Source organism: Benincasa hispida, chromosome 7 (assembly GCF_009727055.1).
Source record: "Benincasa hispida cultivar B227 chromosome 7, ASM972705v1, whole genome shotgun sequence".
In the NCBI taxonomy this organism is placed as follows: Eukaryota; Viridiplantae; Streptophyta; class Magnoliopsida; order Cucurbitales; family Cucurbitaceae; genus Benincasa; species Benincasa hispida.
Genome location: NC_052355.1, coordinates 22,847,933 through 22,870,178, shown reverse-complemented (window position 1 = coordinate 22,870,178; position 22,246 = coordinate 22,847,933). Strand labels below are relative to the sequence as shown.

At 34.2% G+C, this 22,246-nt stretch overlaps 1 protein-coding gene across 1 annotated transcript; it reads left to right on the top strand.

Moving 5' to 3' along the window:
- Positions 1–8,915: 8,915 nt before the first annotated feature.
- LOC120081970 (PHD finger protein ALFIN-LIKE 2-like) lies at positions 8,916–21,224 on the top strand. The gene is made up of 5 exons (XM_039037156.1): positions 8,916–9,147; positions 9,277–9,309; positions 9,592–9,814; positions 20,421–20,541; positions 20,676–21,224. The coding sequence occupies exons 1-5, from the start codon at positions 9,054–9,056 to the stop codon at positions 20,928–20,930; spliced, it is 726 nt and encodes a 241-aa protein (XP_038893084.1). The 5' UTR covers positions 8,916–9,053; the 3' UTR covers positions 20,931–21,224.
- Positions 21,225–22,246: the final 1,022 nt, after the last annotated feature.

The window sequence follows — 22,246 nt, the reverse complement described above, 5'->3', positions numbered from 1 at the left end:
CAAATGGTAAGTGATCGTTTAGTTCCGCTCGACATGCTAAACGATCGTTTAGAAATCGCGGGCGATCGTTTAATGCGTGGGTGTACGATCGTTTAGGAAGATGGGCACTATCGTATAAGTTCTCAACGGTAAGTGATCGTATAGATTCACACTGTGAGAGATTTTTCTTGCGTCTCTTACAAAATGAAAACAATTTTCATTTTATTCTTCAGTTACAAGAACTGAATTCCAACTTCCCACTTTCGCACGTTTCCGGAGAAATACTCGGCCAATTATCTCATAACCGCCTAATTAATTAATTAATTAATATAATTATATTATATTCTCAACCTATAGTTTGATATCATATATCTAATATAGTGTTTTCTCCTCTACTTGATATAAATCATATTTATATCCAGTTTCTTCCAAAATAATGTATCTTATACATTTAGTCAATTATATCATATATAATTAACCAGTCCAATTATATCATTTATAATCGAACTCTCTCTTGTCAATTTGAACATTTCAAACTGACCCAAAAACTGATTCTCAACTTTATCCAAGCTACCAAGGGGACCTTATGAACCTATGCCTCGAAGCTCCAACAGTACGTGAATAGCTGACTAAACTCTTTAGTCACGAGATTCACTATTCGTTAATTGCTAGATGTTCCACTAAAGAATGATAACTGGACTCTTCTTACCACAGATATATTTCTGTGTCCATTGGATATAACCAATCATAAGTACGATGACCCTTCACATATGCTCGTAAGTACAAGTATGCCAATTTACCGTTTTTCTCATGTAGTTACATCTCACTCCTTAAGTACCACTGATCCCTCTGATGAACAAACCTATGGTCATCCTAGTGAAGTGAAGTCTCTGTCATGAACGTGTTATATAACGAGACGTTAACACTTCATGGCCAGTCCTTATACAAACTCTTTGTATAGGAAGCCTCCGCTCGCATGTCTCCTACACGAATGATCAGGATCAGACCATCTGTAACAAGTCACAACACTTGTGACCATTCCACAGCGGGCCGCATCTGTAGCATTATCAGGATAAAAGTTTCCCTCCTATATCCATATACTATAGAACATTTTGGCTATCCCTTAAGACATGATTCACTTGTATGTCATCACATACATGTTTAAGGTGCATAAAGATAACCAGGGATTTTAGGTTTATTGGTTTGTGGTAAAGCAAATTAAATATTCAACTGAGCAAAATCAAGAAGTGAAATAAAATATCATATATTATACATCACAAGCATTCGTACAAACTGTTTACAAACTACATGACACGAGACTTTATGGCATCAACCCCAACAAATGCAACCTCTGCTTCAATTTCCTTGTCTGTCTTGCTTCGTTCTTGCTCTAAATGTCACCAAAATCTTTAACAACACTTGCAAATCAAACGATGTGAACTTACAGACTTGATAGCAAAATTTAAAATGCCAAAACACGGGGTCCTTACAATTTTAAACTCTTTAAAGCAGTAAATCTAAAGCCAATTTTTGAAACATCCAAGTGTAAACTAAGCATTCAAATGCATAATTAAAACCCACCAAAACTCTGATTTCAAGTTACAAAATGAAAATCAAAGACACAATTTTACTCTGCCAATTGAAGGGATTGGATTCCCATAACGGAAGCGTACAAACGTCAATGTCTCAAATTTTGTTTTACAAAACTTAAGAAAATAGAGAACGGAAACAAGGATAAACAATATAAATCCTAAGCATGCTTTTCTACTGTAAATTAACAGAGAGAAAAGGGAAATGGTACACTAATCCTTGGGAAACTGTTCTTCTCAATTTTCCTTTTAGTGAATGATCACGAATAGCAAGATCTACTCCCTCGAACACAGATCTTCTCTCGAATGCAGAAACCTCGAACACCGATAGCAATGGGATACCACCACGATGATTACCCTATTACCTATTATTCTCGAAGTGAGAATCAAGGAGTTTGTATGGGCTTCCTTGATTAACTTTAGTGATTGAGAAGATGAAAGTTCTTATGTGAAAATGGCAAATGAAAGATTTCAAGATTTTTAGAGAACTATTTGGTCTCAAAATTTGTTCCAATGTTGAAGTGATCCTCAACCTTCCGTCAATTACGTTTTTTAGAGAAAATGAGGGAGTTAGCTAACTCCTTCCATAAATAGATAACTCCCTCCATAAATTGAAAATAACTCCTTAGGAGTTAATTTTTCAAATAATAATATTAACTAATTTGATATTATCAAAATTGAATAATATATTATATCCTATATAATATATAACCTATAGTTTATATTATATCTTATATAACATAATTCATAGTTTACATTCTTTCATATAACCTTTAGTGTTAATATGAATCATATTCATTTTAAGTTATAGTTTATATATGAATCAAATTCATTTAATTAATATTTGAATCATATTCAAATATTTATTTCTCTCATTAGACTCTATATTATAATGTATCACATATATTATATTAATTATATCTCATACAATTAATTCCTTTCAATTAATGTGAACAATTCAAATTAATCAAAGATTACTTTGATTCTCATTAATCCTTATTGAGCTAATAAAGGGACCTTGTAGACCTATAGATCGAAGATTCAATGATACGAGATTAATTAATTAAACTCTTTAATTAAATTAATCGATCTTCATTAACTTCCATTCACTCCATTAAAGACCGACAACTGCACTCTTCGCACTATAGATATATTTCTGTGTCTATTTGATATAACCAATCAACAGTGTGTGAGTCCTTCACAAATTGCTCGTAAGTACAATTGGGTCAGAATTACTGTTTTATCCCTGTAGGTACACCTAACTCCTCAAGTGCCACTAATCCCTCTAATGAACAATTAATCATAGTCCAATTATAACTGAACCCCTCTCAAGGCAGGAGAGGGCTTAGCGGCTCATTGTTCAAGACCCGGAAAAATCAGCCCTTAAGGGAGAAACTTATCTACAGAAGAAGTGAATTTCTTCTTGTGTTGCTGTGTTCCCAGCTCCCTAAGATGGTAGGCATATTGAGTCGGTGAATCTGACCACTCTCACCCATGCGGATCAAAGTATCGTCCTCATAGGCAGGAGTTCACAACTTATTCAGGATTAATGTCAAGTCACTTACGGCTATCCTGGTGAAATGTAAGTCTCTTCTAGTAACGTCGTTATAAAGAGAGACTAATCATTTTATGGTTTGGTCTTATACGAACACTTTGTATATGATACTCTCTCACACATGTCTTCACATGAATGATCAGGATCAGATCATTTATAACACTTTGCAACAATTGTAACAATTACAAAGTGAGCCGTGTTCGTAGTGTCACTAGAATAAGGTACCTAACCTTATCCATCTACTACAGACCGTTCAGGTTATTACTTAAACATGATCCACCTGTATGTCACCACGTACATGTTTAAGCTACATCAAATAAACTCAGATCTTAGTTTATTGGTTTTGGGATAATGCAACTAAGAATTAAAAAAAATAACACTTATTTTATTAAATAAATAATCTGTTTATACAAATAAAGTTCAGAAACTACAAGACCACAAGATTTAGAGCATCAACCCTAACACTTTCGTCATCGTCCTTGTCTCATTTCTCATTTTGAGGAGTCGAGGTCGGGATCAGGGAATCCCCGTTAGGGGATTGATCTTGATTCATGCCATGAAATGCATGAAATTGAGCTTCTATAGGTGCTCTTTTATTGTTAAAAATGGATTCATGCATGTGTTTCCTTGTAATTTTAGTCATAATCTATTAAACTGAGCTCACTAGGGGATAATTATGCTTAAAAGATATTATTTGCTAATTTGGTGCTGATCTGGTGAATTTTGGCAATTTTTTTTTTTCTTTTTTACTATATCTACATATTTTCTTCTATCTGTTGCGCCTGCAGCAGTAAAGTGATGCATTGGCATCAGCGAGCCCAAAATTCTTAGAATTTGAATAAATAAAAAATAGTTGCAATTTTCATGTTTTAATCAGTTGGACAGCTCCATTTTTGCTTCGAAAACGTTTAGAGCACGAAATAGTTGCAATTTTCATGTTTTAATCAGTTGGACAGCTCCATTTTTGCTTCGAAAACGTTTAGAGCACGAAATCCTATTCGCCCCAACCATTTTAGGGCCTACAAAAGGGATGGAAACCCTTCTTTTCACGATATCAACTCGCCATAGTTGAAATCATCACCATCCTTCATAGTTTCTTCAATTTTTACAGCAATCCGCTGAGACTTTTCTCAGTGTTTCAAATCAATGGCCTCAAGAATGAAAATTCCTCTGAGGCATAGCGGCTCTAGGTTATCTCATCCTACGAAAGTGTGCATTGAGGGGTGATTTCACCTTGAAAGAAGAGGGATCTACCCAGGGAAAGACTTGAGACTTGAGGATTCATCCCAAGTTCATTTGAGTTGTATTATTCTAGCTTTTATTTTCCATTTAATTCTTGTACTTATCTTATTTTCTTTCTCCCAATCGAACTCTATATTGTAGTTATGATTTTTGATTTCATAAAGTTTATTATTTTATCAATTATCATAAGCTAAATTTCTCTAGGGATTCAGCGTTGTGGATGCCTAGAATCTTTATGGCTTAAGTAATGTTGCAGTTCACACCAACTTGATTCTGTGCATTCTTTTTGTTGAATTTAAAGTTAGCATTGGTAAATTAAATTGGGCTTTTAATTTGGCAATCCAATGGAGCTCTAATGTTGAGAAGGCTAGGGTATAAACGAAGGTCACGTGATATGGAACCAAGAGCCTAGGCATAGGAGTTTCATGTCACCTTAGGCATAAGAGATACCATAGGGTAAAGAAACCAATCTTTAATTAATCTAATATTCAGCTACCCATTGGAACATAGGTAGTAGTTGCTTAGAACTCCTATAGAAACTTGACACAAGATCGAATAGGTGTGAATTTCTACCCATACATATTTAACTGTCCTGGTGTGATGCGACCACATCACTTTTGGCACAAAGTTCGAAAGTTGAAGCATTGTTAACCCTTGTTCAATTATAATTGTTTATTGTTTTTAATCTAAATTCTCAACTATTCAAAACCCAATTTGTCATATGTTACCTTTGGTGACATTTAGTTATAGTCATAAGCAACTTAACTTTAGAAACTAGTCCAATGGATTCGATTCTTGGAATATTTCAAAGTTTGTTACTTCTTCGACAATGTATGCTTGCACGTAGACCTAACTTATCCATATATTTTTGTTACTCACACATTTGGTTGATCAGGTCCACACGAGGAATAATCCCCGTTTATTTTATTTTTATTTTTATTTTAATTATAATTTTATTTAAAAATCGATTATATTTTGGTATTTATATTAAAATTGTGAATATTGATGCAATAAGTTAATATTATTATCGTTTCATTTATTTAAATGTATGATTAACAAATATTTTAGCCTTTTTATTTTAAATTTAAAAACTAAAGTTATTATATTACAAAATTATTTAAGAAAAATCAACACTAAAACAAACTACTTACAACTTTCTTTAAAAAATATACTGTCATTTAAGAGTTAAAACTATTTTTAATTATAATTTTATATAAAATAAAATTAATCCATAACAGTATATATACATATATAAAATGTTGTTAAAATATATTAATATATTAAAAAACAAAAAAAATATTCAGGGCAGGGATGAGGGTCTAACTTTCTTCGGTCAAATTGGGGATTCCCCGCCCCGTTTCGATTGGAGTTCCACGAGAAATTTTTTTTATCCCTAACAACCAAACACAATCATCTCTGATTTCTAAACATTCTATTCTACATCTTTTATTTATAGACATCTAGAAAACCTTAAACCAAACGATCCCTTATATTGACTATTATCATTGAACACTAATATGGTAGTTTATTCGCTTTACGTGAAAATGATGTATCATCAAATCTCAAAAAGATAATGAGGAACTTTAGGTTTTGAAGAATCATAATTGAACCATAATTTTTTTTTAATATTATGCCATTTTATGAAGCATATTACAAAACTTATACTTTAAATCATGTTGAAATCCTAATGAGGCTAACAAAAAATGTTGTTAGATGAAGGCAATAAAGCATAAGGTGGTGACATCACGATTCAACGAATTTTCAAAAGACGACTTGGAAGGCTTATTGACAAAAGTGATACCTACAACAATAGTTAAGAAGTCAACAAAACACTTGAATGTGATAACAAGACAATAAATCGCAAACTACAAAAAAATGCTGATAAAAAAATATCATATTTAATCATGAATAACCGTCTTAACCAATCACAACAAATAAACAAATTTAAAACTTAAAAATAATCAACAAAGTTTTCATCCTTATAAATAAAAAAATATATATTTGAGAAAGAGTGAAAATAGAGAATCATTAAAAAACCCATAGATTAGTGACTCTTTTTCATATAAAAAAAGAGAGAGAGAAATGGGGTGGTGCATATAAATAATTTCTATGTATGTATATATACTAATAAAAAGAGCATTTATTTGAAAAAAATTCTTTCAAAAGTTATAGATATCAATATAACTTTTGAAAGCTGAATCGAGATACTAAGAATTTTCTTCCACAGAGAATAATAACGATACATTTTTTTAACTTTTTCTTTTTACACGACATTAATGAAACTTTGAAAGTTCAATGATATTTTTGAAATAAAAAATCTAATAGTTTTCGTTAAAAACTAATGATATATATATTTAACAAAAGACAAATGATTTCCATTGAAAATTAATGTTAGGGGTATTTTTGAACTTTTTTTCAAGCATATTAATGAAATTTTTGAAAGTTTAGATATATTTTTAAAATAAAGCATAAAATTTAGGAATGTTTTTTACAATTTACCCTAAAAGATAAAATCACTCGAAGTAATTAAACCTTTCAAATCAATTAAAAATGGTAAAAATTATAAATTCATCTAAAACTTTAAGATAAGTTCAATAATATTCCTAAACTGCCGATTTTTCCCTTAAAACTTTAAATTTGTTTCAAAACAACATTTCATCCCAGATAATATTGTTGGTTTCAATCATACTCTTATCATTTAAAAATTTTCATTTTCAACCCATAATCATAATCAAAATTTTTGGTTGAAATCTTTAAATTTCAAGATTTAGATAGGCTTGGAATTTCGGTAAGGGAAAAATCTTGATTTTCCCCGGTTTTTCAAAATTTCTCAAAATTCCAATATTTTCATTAGCATTTTGATATTTCCATCGAATTTTTTAATTTTTTTTAGCAATTAGCTAGGCTAGCTCAATGATTTTTTTTTTCTCTTTTATTATCAAAAGTTATGTTAGTTCAATGAAAGTTTTTTCTCTTTTACCATAAAAATTTTTATTTTGTATTTTAAACTTATTTCAAACTTTTTTCATTGAAGTTTTACACTATGTTATCTCAAAATTGAATTAACGTGAGTTTTGTTTCTTTTACCATCAAAAGCTTTCATTATCAAGATATCAAAATTGAGAAAAAGAACATATTTATTTTTAACTTCATTCAAACTCTTTCCATTTAATTTTTACATCATTTCATCTCAAAATTGAATTGATGTGAGTTTTTGTTTATTTTACTATAAAAAAACTTCCATTTCCAAGAAATCAAAATTGAGAAAAATAACATATATTTATTTTTAATTTCATCAAAATCTCTTCTATTGAATTTTACTTAGTTTCACCTCAAATTTGAATTGATGTGAGGTTTTCTAATAGTTTTTTCATTTTCTCTCGAGTTCTATATATATATATATATATATATATATATATATTTAAATTCTTTTCATTATGTTGTGTTATATTTAATGTTATGCTTTTTATATCTTCTTGTATTTAATGGTATGGTTTTTATATCCTTATTATATTATGTTATTTAAGTTTAATGCTATGATTTTTTTATTTTTTGTAATTATTTTGTATACAAATAATTCACGTCCTTTAATTTTGTAATTAATCATCAATATTTGATATTATTTTATAATTATTTTTTCAAGTTATTTTTGTAATTAATCACCGCAGGTAACACGGTTTTACAAGTCATTTTTGTTTAACTGAAGGAAAGTTTTCAAAGTGTTGTGATATTATTAAAACAGGTTATTGTAAAAATTAGTCCTTTAAATATTTAAATATTTTTTTTTAAAAAAGACCTGCCTTTTGACAAAACTAATTTTTTGACATAAAAGTGATGTCAATATAAAAATAATTGTAAAATTAGATTATGCCCTCATTCATTAAATACAATAGGAAAAATATTCATAAACTTTTTTTTTCTTTTTTCAAAGAAAATCAACCTATTTTAATCACGGCTAATTTTTAGTTGAAATTCATCATTTTAGATCAATTCATCGAAAAATCGAAAATCAATGAATTTAGGTCGGAATTACTCTAAATTCATCTAATATCACTAAAATTGATAGAGATTCTAGAATTTTATTTCTTTATTTGTTTGTTTTTTTTAAAATTTTTTTTAATCTTTAGCTTCGAAAATCCAAATCTCCCTATTGGTTAAAGATTATATATATAAAAAAACAATGCAACCCTAGAACTTAATCTTTATCTAAAAGTCAAAAGTTCCCAAAATTCTATTTTTTTTTCAAACGAGAAACCTTATAATCCAAACTAAAACATAGATGATTATTTTTATTTTAGAATAACCCATATTACAAGTTACCCTAAAATTTAGGAATATTTTTTGTCTAAATTAACCAAAAAATCAATGAAAAATAGGAATCGGACAGTTAGGCTACGAAAATTGCATTAAAAGAAAAAAGAAAAAATTTTTGAAAAAAGATTAGGCTTTATTAATTATATTATTATATTAGAGAGAAAATGGTTATGTTAATAATTGGAGATTAGATAGTTAAAAAGTAGATTAAAATTTATAAATAGAGTGGGATGAAGCCAAAGCCAAAAACCAAAAGCAAAACACAACGATTCGTACAAGAGGTTCCAAGTTTATCGATGCTGCTCACTGGGCAGTGATCACTCCGATCTCTTCGACTTCTGCAAATTTCCATACCAATTTACTCCGTCACTCAAATGGCTTCAATCTCTTCTAGCCCTCGTTCCGTTGAAGACATCTTCAAAGATTACAACGCTCGACGCACAGGCCTTGTGCGAGCCCTCACTTATGGTGGGTGATCTTTGATTTCCGATCTCTCTTTCTTGCTTTTTCACCCCAATCTTTTGATGGGTCTTTTTCTTAATGTGTTTGATGATTTGGGTCTTGATATTTATCTCCCATTCGTGTCTTCTCTTGCAGATGTCGATGAGTTCTACTCGCTTTGCGATCCTGGTGAGTGTTTGCTTTCTTTGATTTTGTTTTCTTTCCTGTTCGGTTGACTTGGGAATTCAGCGCGAATGGTAGCGTTGTTACGACGAGGATTTTGTTTTCTTTTGTGGAAATAGGGTTTCCTCCCCCCCTTCCTTTTGTTCTGCCATGTTCTTTGTTTGGACGAGCGTTTGATGGGTATTACTCGGAATTAGTGAGGGAAACTTGTGGTTTTGTGCGCCTTTTGACCTAACTTTGTTGGGGTTGGTTGATGATGAATTTCTTTTTTTGTTTTTCCGCTTCCAGAGAAGGAGAATTTGTGTTTATATGGACATCCGAATGAGTCTTGGGAGGTGACTCTGCCTGCCGAGGAAGTTCCATCCGAGCTCCCTGAACCTGCGTTGGGGATCAATTTTGCAAGAGATGGGATGAAGCGTAGAGACTGGCTTTCGTTGGTGGCTGTTCACAGCGATTGTTGGTTGCTTTCAGTGGCGTTCTATTTTGGTGCTCAACTCAACCGCAATGAGCGGTAAGTTATATAATTTCGTAAATATAGGAAAATCTACTGGATCCTAAATTCACGATGAAGCATGTAGGCTGTTTGGTGTGCCACTTGTGGCCTTAATGGTCTCTTATTTGAAAAATTATCTCTCACATCCTTCTGCACTAGTACAATGTGTATAGCATTCTTGCATTCCAATTAATTGCACCTTGGTTATTTATGTTATCCTAATTTGTTTGATGATTAAGGTCCGTTTATCCTGGGTTTGATCTATTATTCTGTTGTTGTATACCGTCAGTTGGGAAAGTGAAAAGATCATGTTCATGTCCTTGTGACGAAAACTCTCTTATACAGGTTGCATTATGTGTTTGTTTAAGATGTTAGCAATAGAATCCCCTGAGTTAACTGTTACAAGCATGCGATCTTTCCTTCCAAATTGCTTCACTTCTTCCACCTTTTCTTGCACACACTCTGTGTGTGTATGTATCCTTGTCTCGAACACTCATAAATCATATCAGAAAATTTCTTTTGCAAGTTAAGAAAAAACAGCCATTTGAATTTGTATTTGCCTATTTGGTAGGGTCTTGGTGTTTTTGTTGACTTGATGATCACAACCAATAAAATGCTCTTTGAGATAGATGGCTATATTGTCTATTTTCATTTTCATTTTCTTATGAGTGGTCATAATTATTTTTTATGGACGGTATGGTTTTTGGGCTCATGACATTGTTCTTGTAGCTTCCCTAATAAGTGTTCTAGTTAAGCTTGTGGCTTGATGTTTTGTTTTGGGGCTGGATGCATGAATCTCTCATTGCCAATGACCTCAGAAAGAGGAGAAAGAGTTTTGCAATCAAACTCTCTTTAAAAAATTGATGTGGACCGTGATGGATTGAGATGTCCTAGGTGCGATTCCTTTTGCAAAGAGCTTTGGACATTGTTGGAAAAAAATGATTGGGGATTGTATCAGTAGTATAGGCGATTTTAGTATTTTTTGTCATCAACCAAAGCTAGAGACAAAATTCTTCCTAGGGTCTTAATATGGCTGGTCCACTCTCCTCCCTCCCTTATCACTAAGTGTGCAGACTCATATTACATGGTTCCTTTGTTTGACCAGTGGCTTCAATTGGAGATGCTTCTCTAATCTCTATTCACTCGTCATGCAGTCATACAGTATTTGCTGGCATCATCCTTTTATCCTCTTATGCAAGGCAAGCTGTTTTTAATTGAATCTTTTCAACACTATGAATTTAGATCAACTGTGAAGCTTTTTATTTGGATACAGTTCTTTACTTTTGGATGCAAGCTTGCGAACTGACCCAACACTTCTTTGGGGCCTCCATGGAATGGAAACCATTGGTATTACACTTTTTGGTAATCACTTTTGGATCTCAAAGGATGGTCATCTTAATCTTCTTCAATAAATCTTTATCAGCGTCCCCTAATTTTTTTTTGTATTCCAACAAATTGGTGGTAGCTAAAGGCATTTGTAGGAACCCTTGGAAGGGCATCTCCTCTGGTTTTGATTCTTTTTCTAAATTTATATAACTTTTGGTAGGGATAGCCTGGTTATTCATTTTTGGAAGATAGTCGATAGTTTAGTAGGACGTTACGTCCTTGTTTAATTGAGAGGTTTCTTTTATGCCCCTGTATTCTTTCATTTTTTCTCAATGAAAGTTGTGATTTCTATCACCATAAAAAAAAAAAAAGGACGGCCCTCCATTGTCTTATTTTCCCTTGTCTTCTTTGAGATCTTCTCATATGCCCTTGTCTTCCCCAATTTGAGGGATCCAGTTCTTTTAACTTTGGCTTTGAACGCCTATGGATGCTTTGATGTCATCTTTGATTTCTTTGGTATTGATTTTTTGTTATTCCTTTGAACTGAAGGATATTTGTTTGTATTGCGTTTTCTTCAAGCTATTTTCACGCTCTTATGTGGTTCTCCCCTTCCAAAGCTTTCTTCAAGCTCTTTTCACCCTCTTTTGTGTGTGTGTGTGGGGGAATGCCATTGGAAGGGAGGGAGGGATGGATACAAGTTATGATGTTTTCCTGCTCCAAATTCGTAGGCTTCGTAGAGATATAGTACATTTTATGAGGGGAAAAGGAAGGTCATTGTCTATCTGTGATGGCCGATGGGTTTTGGGCTGGGTAAGAGGAAAAGAAAGATCTGACACCCAATTTAGGTAGGGTAAAAGTGGATAATGATAGGAGGCAATGATGAGAGCATTGTGAAAAACAAGGTATCTAGTTCAAAAACTGAGGCTGTATTCAAGGCCCTTTTTTGTGCCTGTTAGAAAATAAATTTCATAGATAATTGAAATATTCAAAAGCCAAAGTCTACCTGCCCCTGGCTTCTTATTATGGGACTTCCCTACTAGTCACGATCATAGAAATAGTTTTCTTTTTCCTTTTATTTTTTTTATTATTGTTTATTGATTGATAACAAGAAAATATATTTTAATAAAAAAAAGGCTCATTACAAAGAAAGATGGGCATGAGCTATCCCTGAACAGCCATTAGATTATAAAAAAGATAAAGAGCCTTAGCTGGCAATGATAGAATACTTTTTTTTTTCCTTTAATAGGAAACAATAAAATATATTGATAAGAAAAGGCTCATTACATAAGAATTTTTAGAGGGTGGAAAGAGATCCTAGTGATGTTTTGGGGCTTGGTGAAGTTTAAGGTTTCCCTTTGGGCATCGATTTCGAAGACTTTTTGTAATTACTCTATGGGCAACATTTTACTTTTTGGTCCCCTTTCTCTATAGAGTAGCTTTTGTGGGCTTGGTCTTTTTGTATGTCCTTGTTTTCTTTCATTTTTTCTCAATGAAACTTGTTTCTATATGTAAAAGAAGCAAAGAAAAAGGGAATGAGCTATCCCACACAACGACGGGATTACCAAAAAAGAGCCCAAGCTGGCAATGATATTTCTTTGAAGGCTTTTCGTGTAAATCTTTCTTTAGGTGGTTATTGGATCCTTCTCCCGTTAGTGAGTTGGTCTTTGATGTGGTTTGGAGGATGAAGATACTAAAGTTCTTTACCTGGCAAGTTTTGCTAGGCTGGATGAATACTTTGGATGGGCTTGTTAGGAAGATGACTTTGTTAATGGGTTCTTTTTGTTGTATTCTTTGTCGGAAGGTGGAGAAAGATCTGGATCACCTTCTTTGGGGTTGTCAGTTTGTGAGGGCTGTGTGCATTTGTTTCTTGCAAGAGTTTGAGGTTTAGGTTGTCGGCCAGAGGAATATTTGTGTGGTGATTGGGGAGTTCCTCCTCCACCCGCTTGTTAGAGAGGAAGGCCATTTTTTGTGGTTTGTTGGGCTGTGTGCTTTGGTTATGGGATATTTGGGGGGAGAGGTACAATAGGGTGTTCAAAGGTTTGGACAGAGATCCAGGTGAAGTTTGGTCCTTGGTGAGGTTTCATGTTTCGCTTGGGCTTCAGTTTTGAAATCTTTTTGCAATTATTCTCTAGGTAACATTTTACTTAGTTGGAAGTCATTTCTTTAGAAGAGGTGCTTTTGTGGGCTTTTTTTTTTGTGCATTTGTTTCTTGCAAGAGTTTGAGGTTTAGGTTGTCGGCCAGAGGAATATTGTGTGGGTGATTGGGAGTTCCTCCTCCACCCGCTTGTTAGAGAGGAAGGCCATTTTTTTGTGTTTGTTGGGCTGTGTGCTTTATATGGGATATTTGGGGGAGAGGTACAATAGGATGTTCAAAGGTTTGGACAGAGATCCAGGTGAAGTTTGGTCCTTGGTGAGGTTTCATGTTTCGCTTTAGGCTTCAGTTTTGAAATCTTTTTGCAATTATTCTCTAGGTAACATTTTACTTAGTTGGAAGTCCTTTCTTTAGAAAGGTGCTTTTGTGGGCTTTTTTTTTTGTGCATTTGTTTCTTGCAAGAGTTTGAGGTTATGGTTGTCGCCAGAGGAATATTTGTGTGGTGATTGGGGAGTTCCTCCTCCACCCGCTTGTTAGAGAGGAAGGCCATTTTTTGTGGTTTGTTGGGCTGTGTGCTTTATTATGGGATATTTGGGGGGAGAGGTACAATAGGGTGTTCAAAGGTTTGGACAGAGATCCAGGTGAAGTTTGGTCCTTGGTGAGGTTTCATGTTTCGCTTTGGGCTTCAGTTTTGAAATCTTTTTGCATTCATTCTCTAGGTAACATTTTACTTAGTTGGAAGTCCTTTCTTTAGAAGAGGTGCTTTTGTGGGCTTTTTTTTTATGCCCTTATATTCTTTCATTTTTTCTCAATGAAAGTTGTTGATTCTATAAAAAAAAATTGATATTCCCTTGTTAATATATATAGGTTTCTTATAAAAAAGGATTTTTTTTCCCTTTAATAGGAGTGTGATAAATATATTAGAAAAGACCAAGACGAGGGCCACACAAGAACAACCTAGGGCTGGGGTAGAGGGAACCCCGCCTGAAAACTAATGACTAAGGGCCTTCCAATCGCTTAGGATGAAAATAAGCCCTAATCTAAAAAGACTTTAGGGTGTTTTGAAGCCCACCAAGACACTTGCATCACAACTATTACAAAAGGAATCAAAAGTTAGTAATTTATCTTAAAAATTCTTTGGCTTTTCTCCAATGTGCCAAAGAAGACCTCTTGCTGGATTTTGGACTTTCCTGTGAGGTTCCTAAGCACCTAAGGCTTTGTTCATTTGATGTTCTATTCGTTTGGGAATGCAAGCTTTTAACCCTGATTTCATTCATCACAAAGTTCCATAAAAGAATTCCATCCCTTGTAGGTCATGGACAATGCAAGAAAAGATGATCAAAATTCTTATTTTACTTAAAGCAGCAAACACAAACTCTAGGGGGCAAATTCCACCCAGGGAACTTCTCTTGCATCTTGTCCTTCTTTTAAGGGTTCTATATGCTAGTCACGGAAGAAACATTTTCCCCTTTTTGGGTATCATGTGTTTTCAAATTCAATCAAATTGAGCAAACACTCCTAGGGAGTATGTGATTTTCATAAAGGCTGAGTTTGAGGTAGAGCCCTTTGAATCAAGATTCCACCCCATTTTTTCTTTCCCACCCAACATCAAACCATTAATCTTATCAAGTAAGAGTCGAGTCAAATGGACCTATTCTCAACCTAAGGTCTGAAGACTGCTGCTGCGGCACCAAACACTTAGCCATTAGGAATTCTTATTAAGGAAAATTGTGTGTAGATTTGGAAATGAAAAAACCAAAAGAGTCAACCCAACAGCCTTATCAGAAATGAATTTTCCTTCAATAATCCACCTTTGGAATTGTTAGACATGAGGAAGTTTTTTTTGTCCTTGATTATCTCTCTCAACAATCTATTATCCTTCAAGTTTTTGTTAAAAGTTTTCTTTTTTGGGTTAAGAAACGATTTCATTGATGAATGAGATAATCCCATGTATATACAAAAGCGCCCATTCAGTGGGGTTACAAAAACAGTTTCCAATTAGCAACAATGAAACATAGGCTATGATCTTTAAGGGGCGGTAATTGTTTACACCAAAACAAAGCATTAAAAATGGATGATTCAAGGATGTTGTTTGATGATTTTGAGCCATTGTTGAAGATCCAAATGTTTCTTTCCTCCCAAATCTTTGATAAAATCACACATATGATGCAAGACCACATCACAATGTTCCAAAATATTCATTCTAATCTAGTTCCTGGTTGCATGAGGAGTAATCAATGTCCAATTGAAGCTGCTAAAGATGTTGGGCCCATATGAACAGTGCAAATGGGCAATGGAATAAAATGTGACTTTAAGATTCACTATTTTGTTGACAAAGGACACAATGAGGAGAGAGCTTCATCCTGGGGCACCTAACTTATAGCCGATCTGTACCATTAAGGCAAGAATGACAAATCTCCCATAATAGGAATTTTATCCTCTTTGGACAAGGTAGCTTCCATAGCTTTTTGAAAATGTCATCAATGGATGTGTCTGTGAGAGAGTTTATACAGAAGAGGTTTTGTTATGGAAAAACAATTGGCCTCCAAATTCTAGAACCAAGTGTCTGGCAGGCTAGTGAGTTGAATCCTCGACAATAGGTAAGTGAAGTTGGCTCCATTCCAAACTTCAGCATTTTTAGTTTTGGCGGGGATAAACCATTTTAAAAGGAGACATACCTTTCCATATAGCGGTCCAGAAATGTGGAAGCACCACTCCCAACTCTGCACGATGTGTTATTATTGTATATGAGGTCCTTGTGCTTCTCTGCACAGCCTTGTGCTCTTTGTTAAAAGATGGCAGCCATTAATGGAACTTCAAGCCATAAATACCAGCAATGACATTTCTTCATAAGACGTTTTCTTGTGTACAAGGCCACAACCATTTCATAAGGAGTCCTGTGTTTCTTTGCAAGAGCACCCCTACACCAAGTCCTCTATAACAAATAAGATGCAGTAACTCACCCCACTTATCGAGATGGCTACACAACTCTTCCATACCTCCATTCCAAACGAACTCTCTAATCATCTTTTATATGCTAGAGATAGTTTTTGGGAGCTCTGGAGGAGAAATATATAGGAAGGCTGTTCAACACTATTTGGGCCAACATTAATATTCCGGCTCCAAATTATTTTGGGAGTTTTGACTTATGCTTTGTCAGTTTTTAGAGTTCTCCAACTGCCCGACCATGGGAAAAAATCATGGGCATGTTGGTGTTTGTGCTATTTTGTAGGTCATCTTTGGGATGATAGGAACAATAGAACCTTTAGAGAGTTGGAGAGGTCCCTAGGTGATGATATTTTTCCCTTCCTTAGATTCCATATTTCTCTTTGAGCATTAGTTACAAAGTTATTTTGTAATTATTTGTCAGATCTTATTTCTCTTGACTAGAGGTGGAAATGGTTCGGTTCGGTTCGGTTCGGTGGTCAAACCGAATCGAACCACATATATGCGGTTTGGTTCGGTTTCAAATTCGGTTTTGGCATTTTAAAAAAATCCATATTATATTCTTTTTTTAATTAAAAACAGTTCGGTTCGGTTTTTAAATTCGGTTTTACTTTTTTTTTTTTAAATATATAAATAAATATATATGTATTAAAAATGGTTTGGTTCGGTTTCAAATTTGTTTTCGAAAGTGAAACCGAACCGAATTGAATTTTTCGGTTTCACTGAATTTTCGGTTCGGTTCGGTTTTTAGAAACGTTTCAGTTTTTGCGGTTGAATGATCACCCTACTCTTGACTGGATCCTTCTCATGGTCAGGCTCCTTTTTGTAGGGTCTTTTTTGTATGCCCATGGTGTCATCCACTTTTTCTCCATGGAAGTTTGGTTTATAACTTCATCAATAAAATAAGCTCTAGTACTCACTCATTTGACTCAAAATCTGTCCAACAAAGGTTTCCGAAAGACGCTGGAGAGTGCACCTAGTAGAAGCAAAGACAGTCACCAAGTCCCAAAAGCCTGTGAATATGGTCTAAAAACCCTCGAGAACTCTTTGATTCCTCTCAAGCCATATCCCCTATGAAGTCCAACATACTGAATTGATCCATAGAACTAAGGTTTGCCCCTTGAAAGGAGAACAAGCCAGGTGCAGGAGCTCTGCATCTCTGGTAGGCAAAGGGGAAACAACAACTTAAACTGAAAGTATTTAGAAAGGTGGCCCTACTTGCATTGCCAAACCGATGATTAAAGAACAGGTGGTGATTTTCCAGATTGGGTGTAAACAAAATGCACTAGTTAGTCGAGGTAAATAAGGGGACATCCCCTTGATAACGGCTAAGAGGTCATGGGTTCAATCCATGGTTGCCACCTCCCTAGGATTTAATATCCTAGAGTTTGCTTGACACCCAAATGTTGTAGGGTTAGGTGGGTTGCCAGTCACATTAGTTGAAGTGTGCGTAAGTTGGCCCGATCACTCACGGATATTTAAAAGAAAAACACACTAGTCGCGAGAAATTAAGGAATTTGAAAGCCTTTTTTTTTTTTGTTGGGGAAATTTGGCTTTCCAAGTTATCATAATTATAACCTGCGGGATATTTGCTCTCTCACTAAACTCCCCAATATGATGGAGATTCTACCATCTGAGATCCTCCCTATTGGTGGGAGCAAGGGTGCGGATTAGAAGTAGTAAGCTGGTCCATTCTTCAATTTCATCATCTGTTGGATTTCTTCTAGGGAGGATGATTACAAAAATAATTATTGTAAAAATGATTAGAGAGATGATATTATTTATTAACTAAAGGTACAGTCCTGGAGTAGATCAGAGAGTGCCCTCACTCCCCCAGCCTTAACCTGACCTGACAAAGAGCCCACCCCTTACTGATACTTACATTTGTTAGACTCGCCCATGACTTCTCTCAACTTATACGTCACATCATTTATTTACAATAGTGATCCCACCCCCATTCTAACCCACAATATAAACTCCTCTTCCCATTGCACACTTCATACATACATAATTGTTGGTGGTCCCGAGCCTATTTCCTAGACGTGTCTAAAATCTCAGCTCCAAAAAGTTTTTATTTTCTTCCATCTACACCTCCTGAAAATGGCAATAATTCCATTAACTGACAAAAATCTCATCTTTTGGCATTTAAAAACACAACGTTACATCTCTTACGGCATCTGAAAAACACAGTGGTTGCAAGATGAGGTCCTTGAATTTATATGGCCAGATGAAGCTTATTTTATGCAGGCTGAAAGGCTTCCAGCATGGCCATCTTGTGAACTGGCACTATGAGAATAAATGAATGCTGTCTTGTGAACTGGCACTATGAGAATAAATGATGTGCTGATTCTTCTTCCACACTACTGAACATATACCCGTGGGAAATGATTTTTTTTTCTTTGAATGGCATTGCTTTTATCAGTATCTTGTAGGACATTTGCAACAGTAAAATCTTTTGTTGGGAGCTTTGATCTCCAAATAAACACTAGGGAAACATGAATAATATCCACTATCCAGCCTGCTATTCAAGACTGCCTACTAGATTTCTTTATCCAACAAACTTAAGCACAAACCTCCAGATAAAAATCCTCGTTTACTGAGACAACCATGCATTTGAAGTCCTGGGCCATCAAGGGTCCCTGTGATAACCATGATTTAATGTAGTCAGGACTAGTTGACAAGGCTAATGAATAGAAAAATAAGATAACATAAGACATGACCATATAGAAACATATCTATGATGTTCACTAAAAAAAAAAAAGACAAAACATATCTATAATAATAGTATTTCATTGTTTCTCAATACTTCTTTTCCACAATAAAACTCTGCCTACATGAATGTCTTATTCACTTTACCTTAAGTCAAAGTTTATTGCTATCGGCTTTCTACCTAGTTGCCTGCCTGTTCCAAGACTCCCTGTATTTCCTACACCAACATATTATGCAAAGCCTTTCCCTGAAGTTTGTATTTATTTTAATTATTCTGTCTTAGATGAATAACTACTATTCTGATAATTTTGATTACTGTTAATTACATGAACATTTTTGTTTAGTGGATATTGAGTATAGCAATTAGCAATCACCAGGACATTTCCTACAATGTTGCATTTCCATCACGTACAATTTCGGTCTATCCTGATGAAGTTTAATCATCTTTCATTGTTTGGGTGGTCATATTAAACTTCTAGTGAAAAAGGGTGAAAAGATGTAGTTGACTTGCTTATTTCTGCTTTCGAGTTTTAATATGTAATTCTTGTATGATTTCTTTTCTATATATGTGGCATTCGATGGTTTTTTTTTATATGTAATTCCATGCAATATAAAGGGGGAGGTGCCTCTCTTGTTAAATGAATTACAAAAACAATCCAAGATGAGAGGACAGTAGTTATGTTTTAGTATATAATCATTTATGTTTCAATAGATTTTCCTTGTAAAACCAAATAAATTTTATATCCAAGTCCTTTCTAAGGAAATAGCGTGGAACTATGCCTAGAACTGCATTTGTGCTCCACTAACGGTTTTAGACGAGGTGTAGAATTAGTGCATCACATTGTTTCTAATAGGAAAGGTGAATCTTGACAGTAAGAAGTGTGAATATAGCCACGTTTATGATGGGAGTAGACATGTAAATAAGAAAGGGGAAATAGGTGGTGTGTGCATGTGGGATGTTCGTATGGGAGTGAAATAGGAGAACAAGAATTGAGAAGATAAGGAAATATTCGAGTGTTTTGGGATGGAAGCAGACCTCTTGAAAATTTGATAGTTTGTAATATTTAATGCAAGAATTCGATCAGTTTGTGAAACTCGCACTTTGCATTTATGAGCAAAGGTTCATTTTTTTTAGCTCAAGCATCATTTAAAAGCATATATTTTTCTCGACTTTCCAGCATATTTTTGGTTTGCCGTGTTTTAACAATTTTGTGCTATAGTAGGAGTTCAAGAGCAATATTTGTAGCCATTTATCTGATTCATTGTGCTCTCTCATTGCTGTGATTGTACCATGTCATGAAGTTTAACAAAATAGTTCCAACATTAGATGCTTTCTATTTTTGTGGGTAAAAGAAATTGTTTTATTTAACTAAAGATTTGTCTGTAAACTAGTGTAGAGCCTCATGCATATTTTTCAGGCAATTTATCATTATCCTTGGTCTATGTGACGTTTTATTGTTACTTTCTTTTGCCATCCATGTGACTAGAACCAGAACAATTGCTTTGATCTGATCTAATCGTACAAAACTTGTGCTCTCTGACTTTCCACAGGAAGCGACTATTTAGTATGATCAATGATCTACCCACTCTATTTGAAGTTGCGTCTGGAAGGAAAGCTGTTAAAGACAAACCCAGCATGGATAGTGGAAGTAAATCCAGAAACAGCACAAAGGTGAAGTCTAAGTTTTCCCTACTTTTATCCCCGTTCTCTAAATCAACGAGTACTGCCATTTTTATTTTATTCACTTTTTCCTTGACTGAGAACTTTAGGAATAGCAACCAATTTTTTTTCTTTAATCTTTGCAGAGGTCAGTAGATGGGTCGATCAGAAACAGCAATCCAAAGCTACTCGAAGAGAGTTATGGAGAGGATGAAGATGAGCACGGTGATACACTCTGTGGGAGCTGTGGTGGGAACTACAATGCAGACGAGTTTTGGATTGGATGCGACATCTGTGAGAGGTGGTTCCATGGAAAATGTGTGAGGATAACACCTGCCAAAGCAGAAAACATCAAGCAGTACAAATGCCCCTCTTGCAGCACGAAGAGAGGAAGACTGTAGCGCGCGGAAACACCTTAATGTAAAGCACATTTTGTGGGAGTTAACCTTTATGTGTCTTGGGAAAACTCTTGGTAAGGACCAAAAGAAGTGAAGGTACACACATGTTAGGGGATTTACTTGTGAGGGGTTTATAGGGGTTATAAAGTTAACATTCTAACGGATAAACAAGCATGAGTTGAAGTTAGTTTTCTTTTCGTTTTTTTTTCATACATGTTCGTCGTATAGTGTTCGGTGTTTAAAGATTGATCTCGTCTTCGTTTATAATGATATGAAATGATCTGATCGTTCATGCTAGGCTTTACTTCTTGTTGTGAGGTTTTGGCCTTTTGGGGCATATCATTATTTGACAGTTATTATTTAGCATACAAGTAAGCTTGTGTCGATTCTGCCCGTCTAAAGATTGCTCTTTTTGGTGTGGTGAGATTTCAAGTATATATATTTTTTTAGGGGGCTTATAAAAGTCAATCTAGACGGGCTTCATAGATTATATAATCTCTATCTTTGCATTCGTTGCCAGAACTGTAGGTTACTGATTTATGCTGTTCAAGTTTCTTGTTGTATACAAATCTTATTGATACAACTATTGTGTTATGTGTATTGCATAAATGGAAGCTTCCAAATACTAGTCAAATTACTATAGATGACAATTAAAAAGGGGAAAAAAAATAAAAATCAATAAGCTCCTTTTTGCATATGTATCCACTAGGAGAAAATCTCATCGTAAAATGATTTCTTTAATATGGAGGGTGGGGAAATCAAGTTTCTTCGAGATCTAAAGTTTAAGCCTTATGTTCTATGTCTATTTTAACAGTATTATGCTTTGTTTGGATTTGGGGTTTGAAGAGGAAATTTTGTATTAAGGTCATGTTTACCTCTGGTGAATGGTAATAAATCAATGGTAAATTGAAAAGTGAGCTCCATTTGATTATCTCTGGTGTTGATTAGTTTTGTACCCAATCTGACTTATGGAGTCCACTTTCAAATTTGTAGTAAAAAAAACCCAATTTAATTGAGGAACGGTGGGTGATTAAATCATTTGCGTTTGAAAATTACATTATTGTTACCGTTACTGTTATGAAAAGTATGAATTTGTCACTGTTACTATTTGACCTTAATTGGTAATAATAATAAAAAATATGACATTTATAATTCTTAAACATAAAACAATCTAATTATGTTTGTAATTCATGTCCATTATCATTGATTCATCAATAAAATTTCATTTTGATTATACTAATTGTTATTATGATTTAGTAAACATGACCTAGGTTCAATTTTTTTTTTTCTTCAGGAATGTTTATTTTAAGATCTATGTA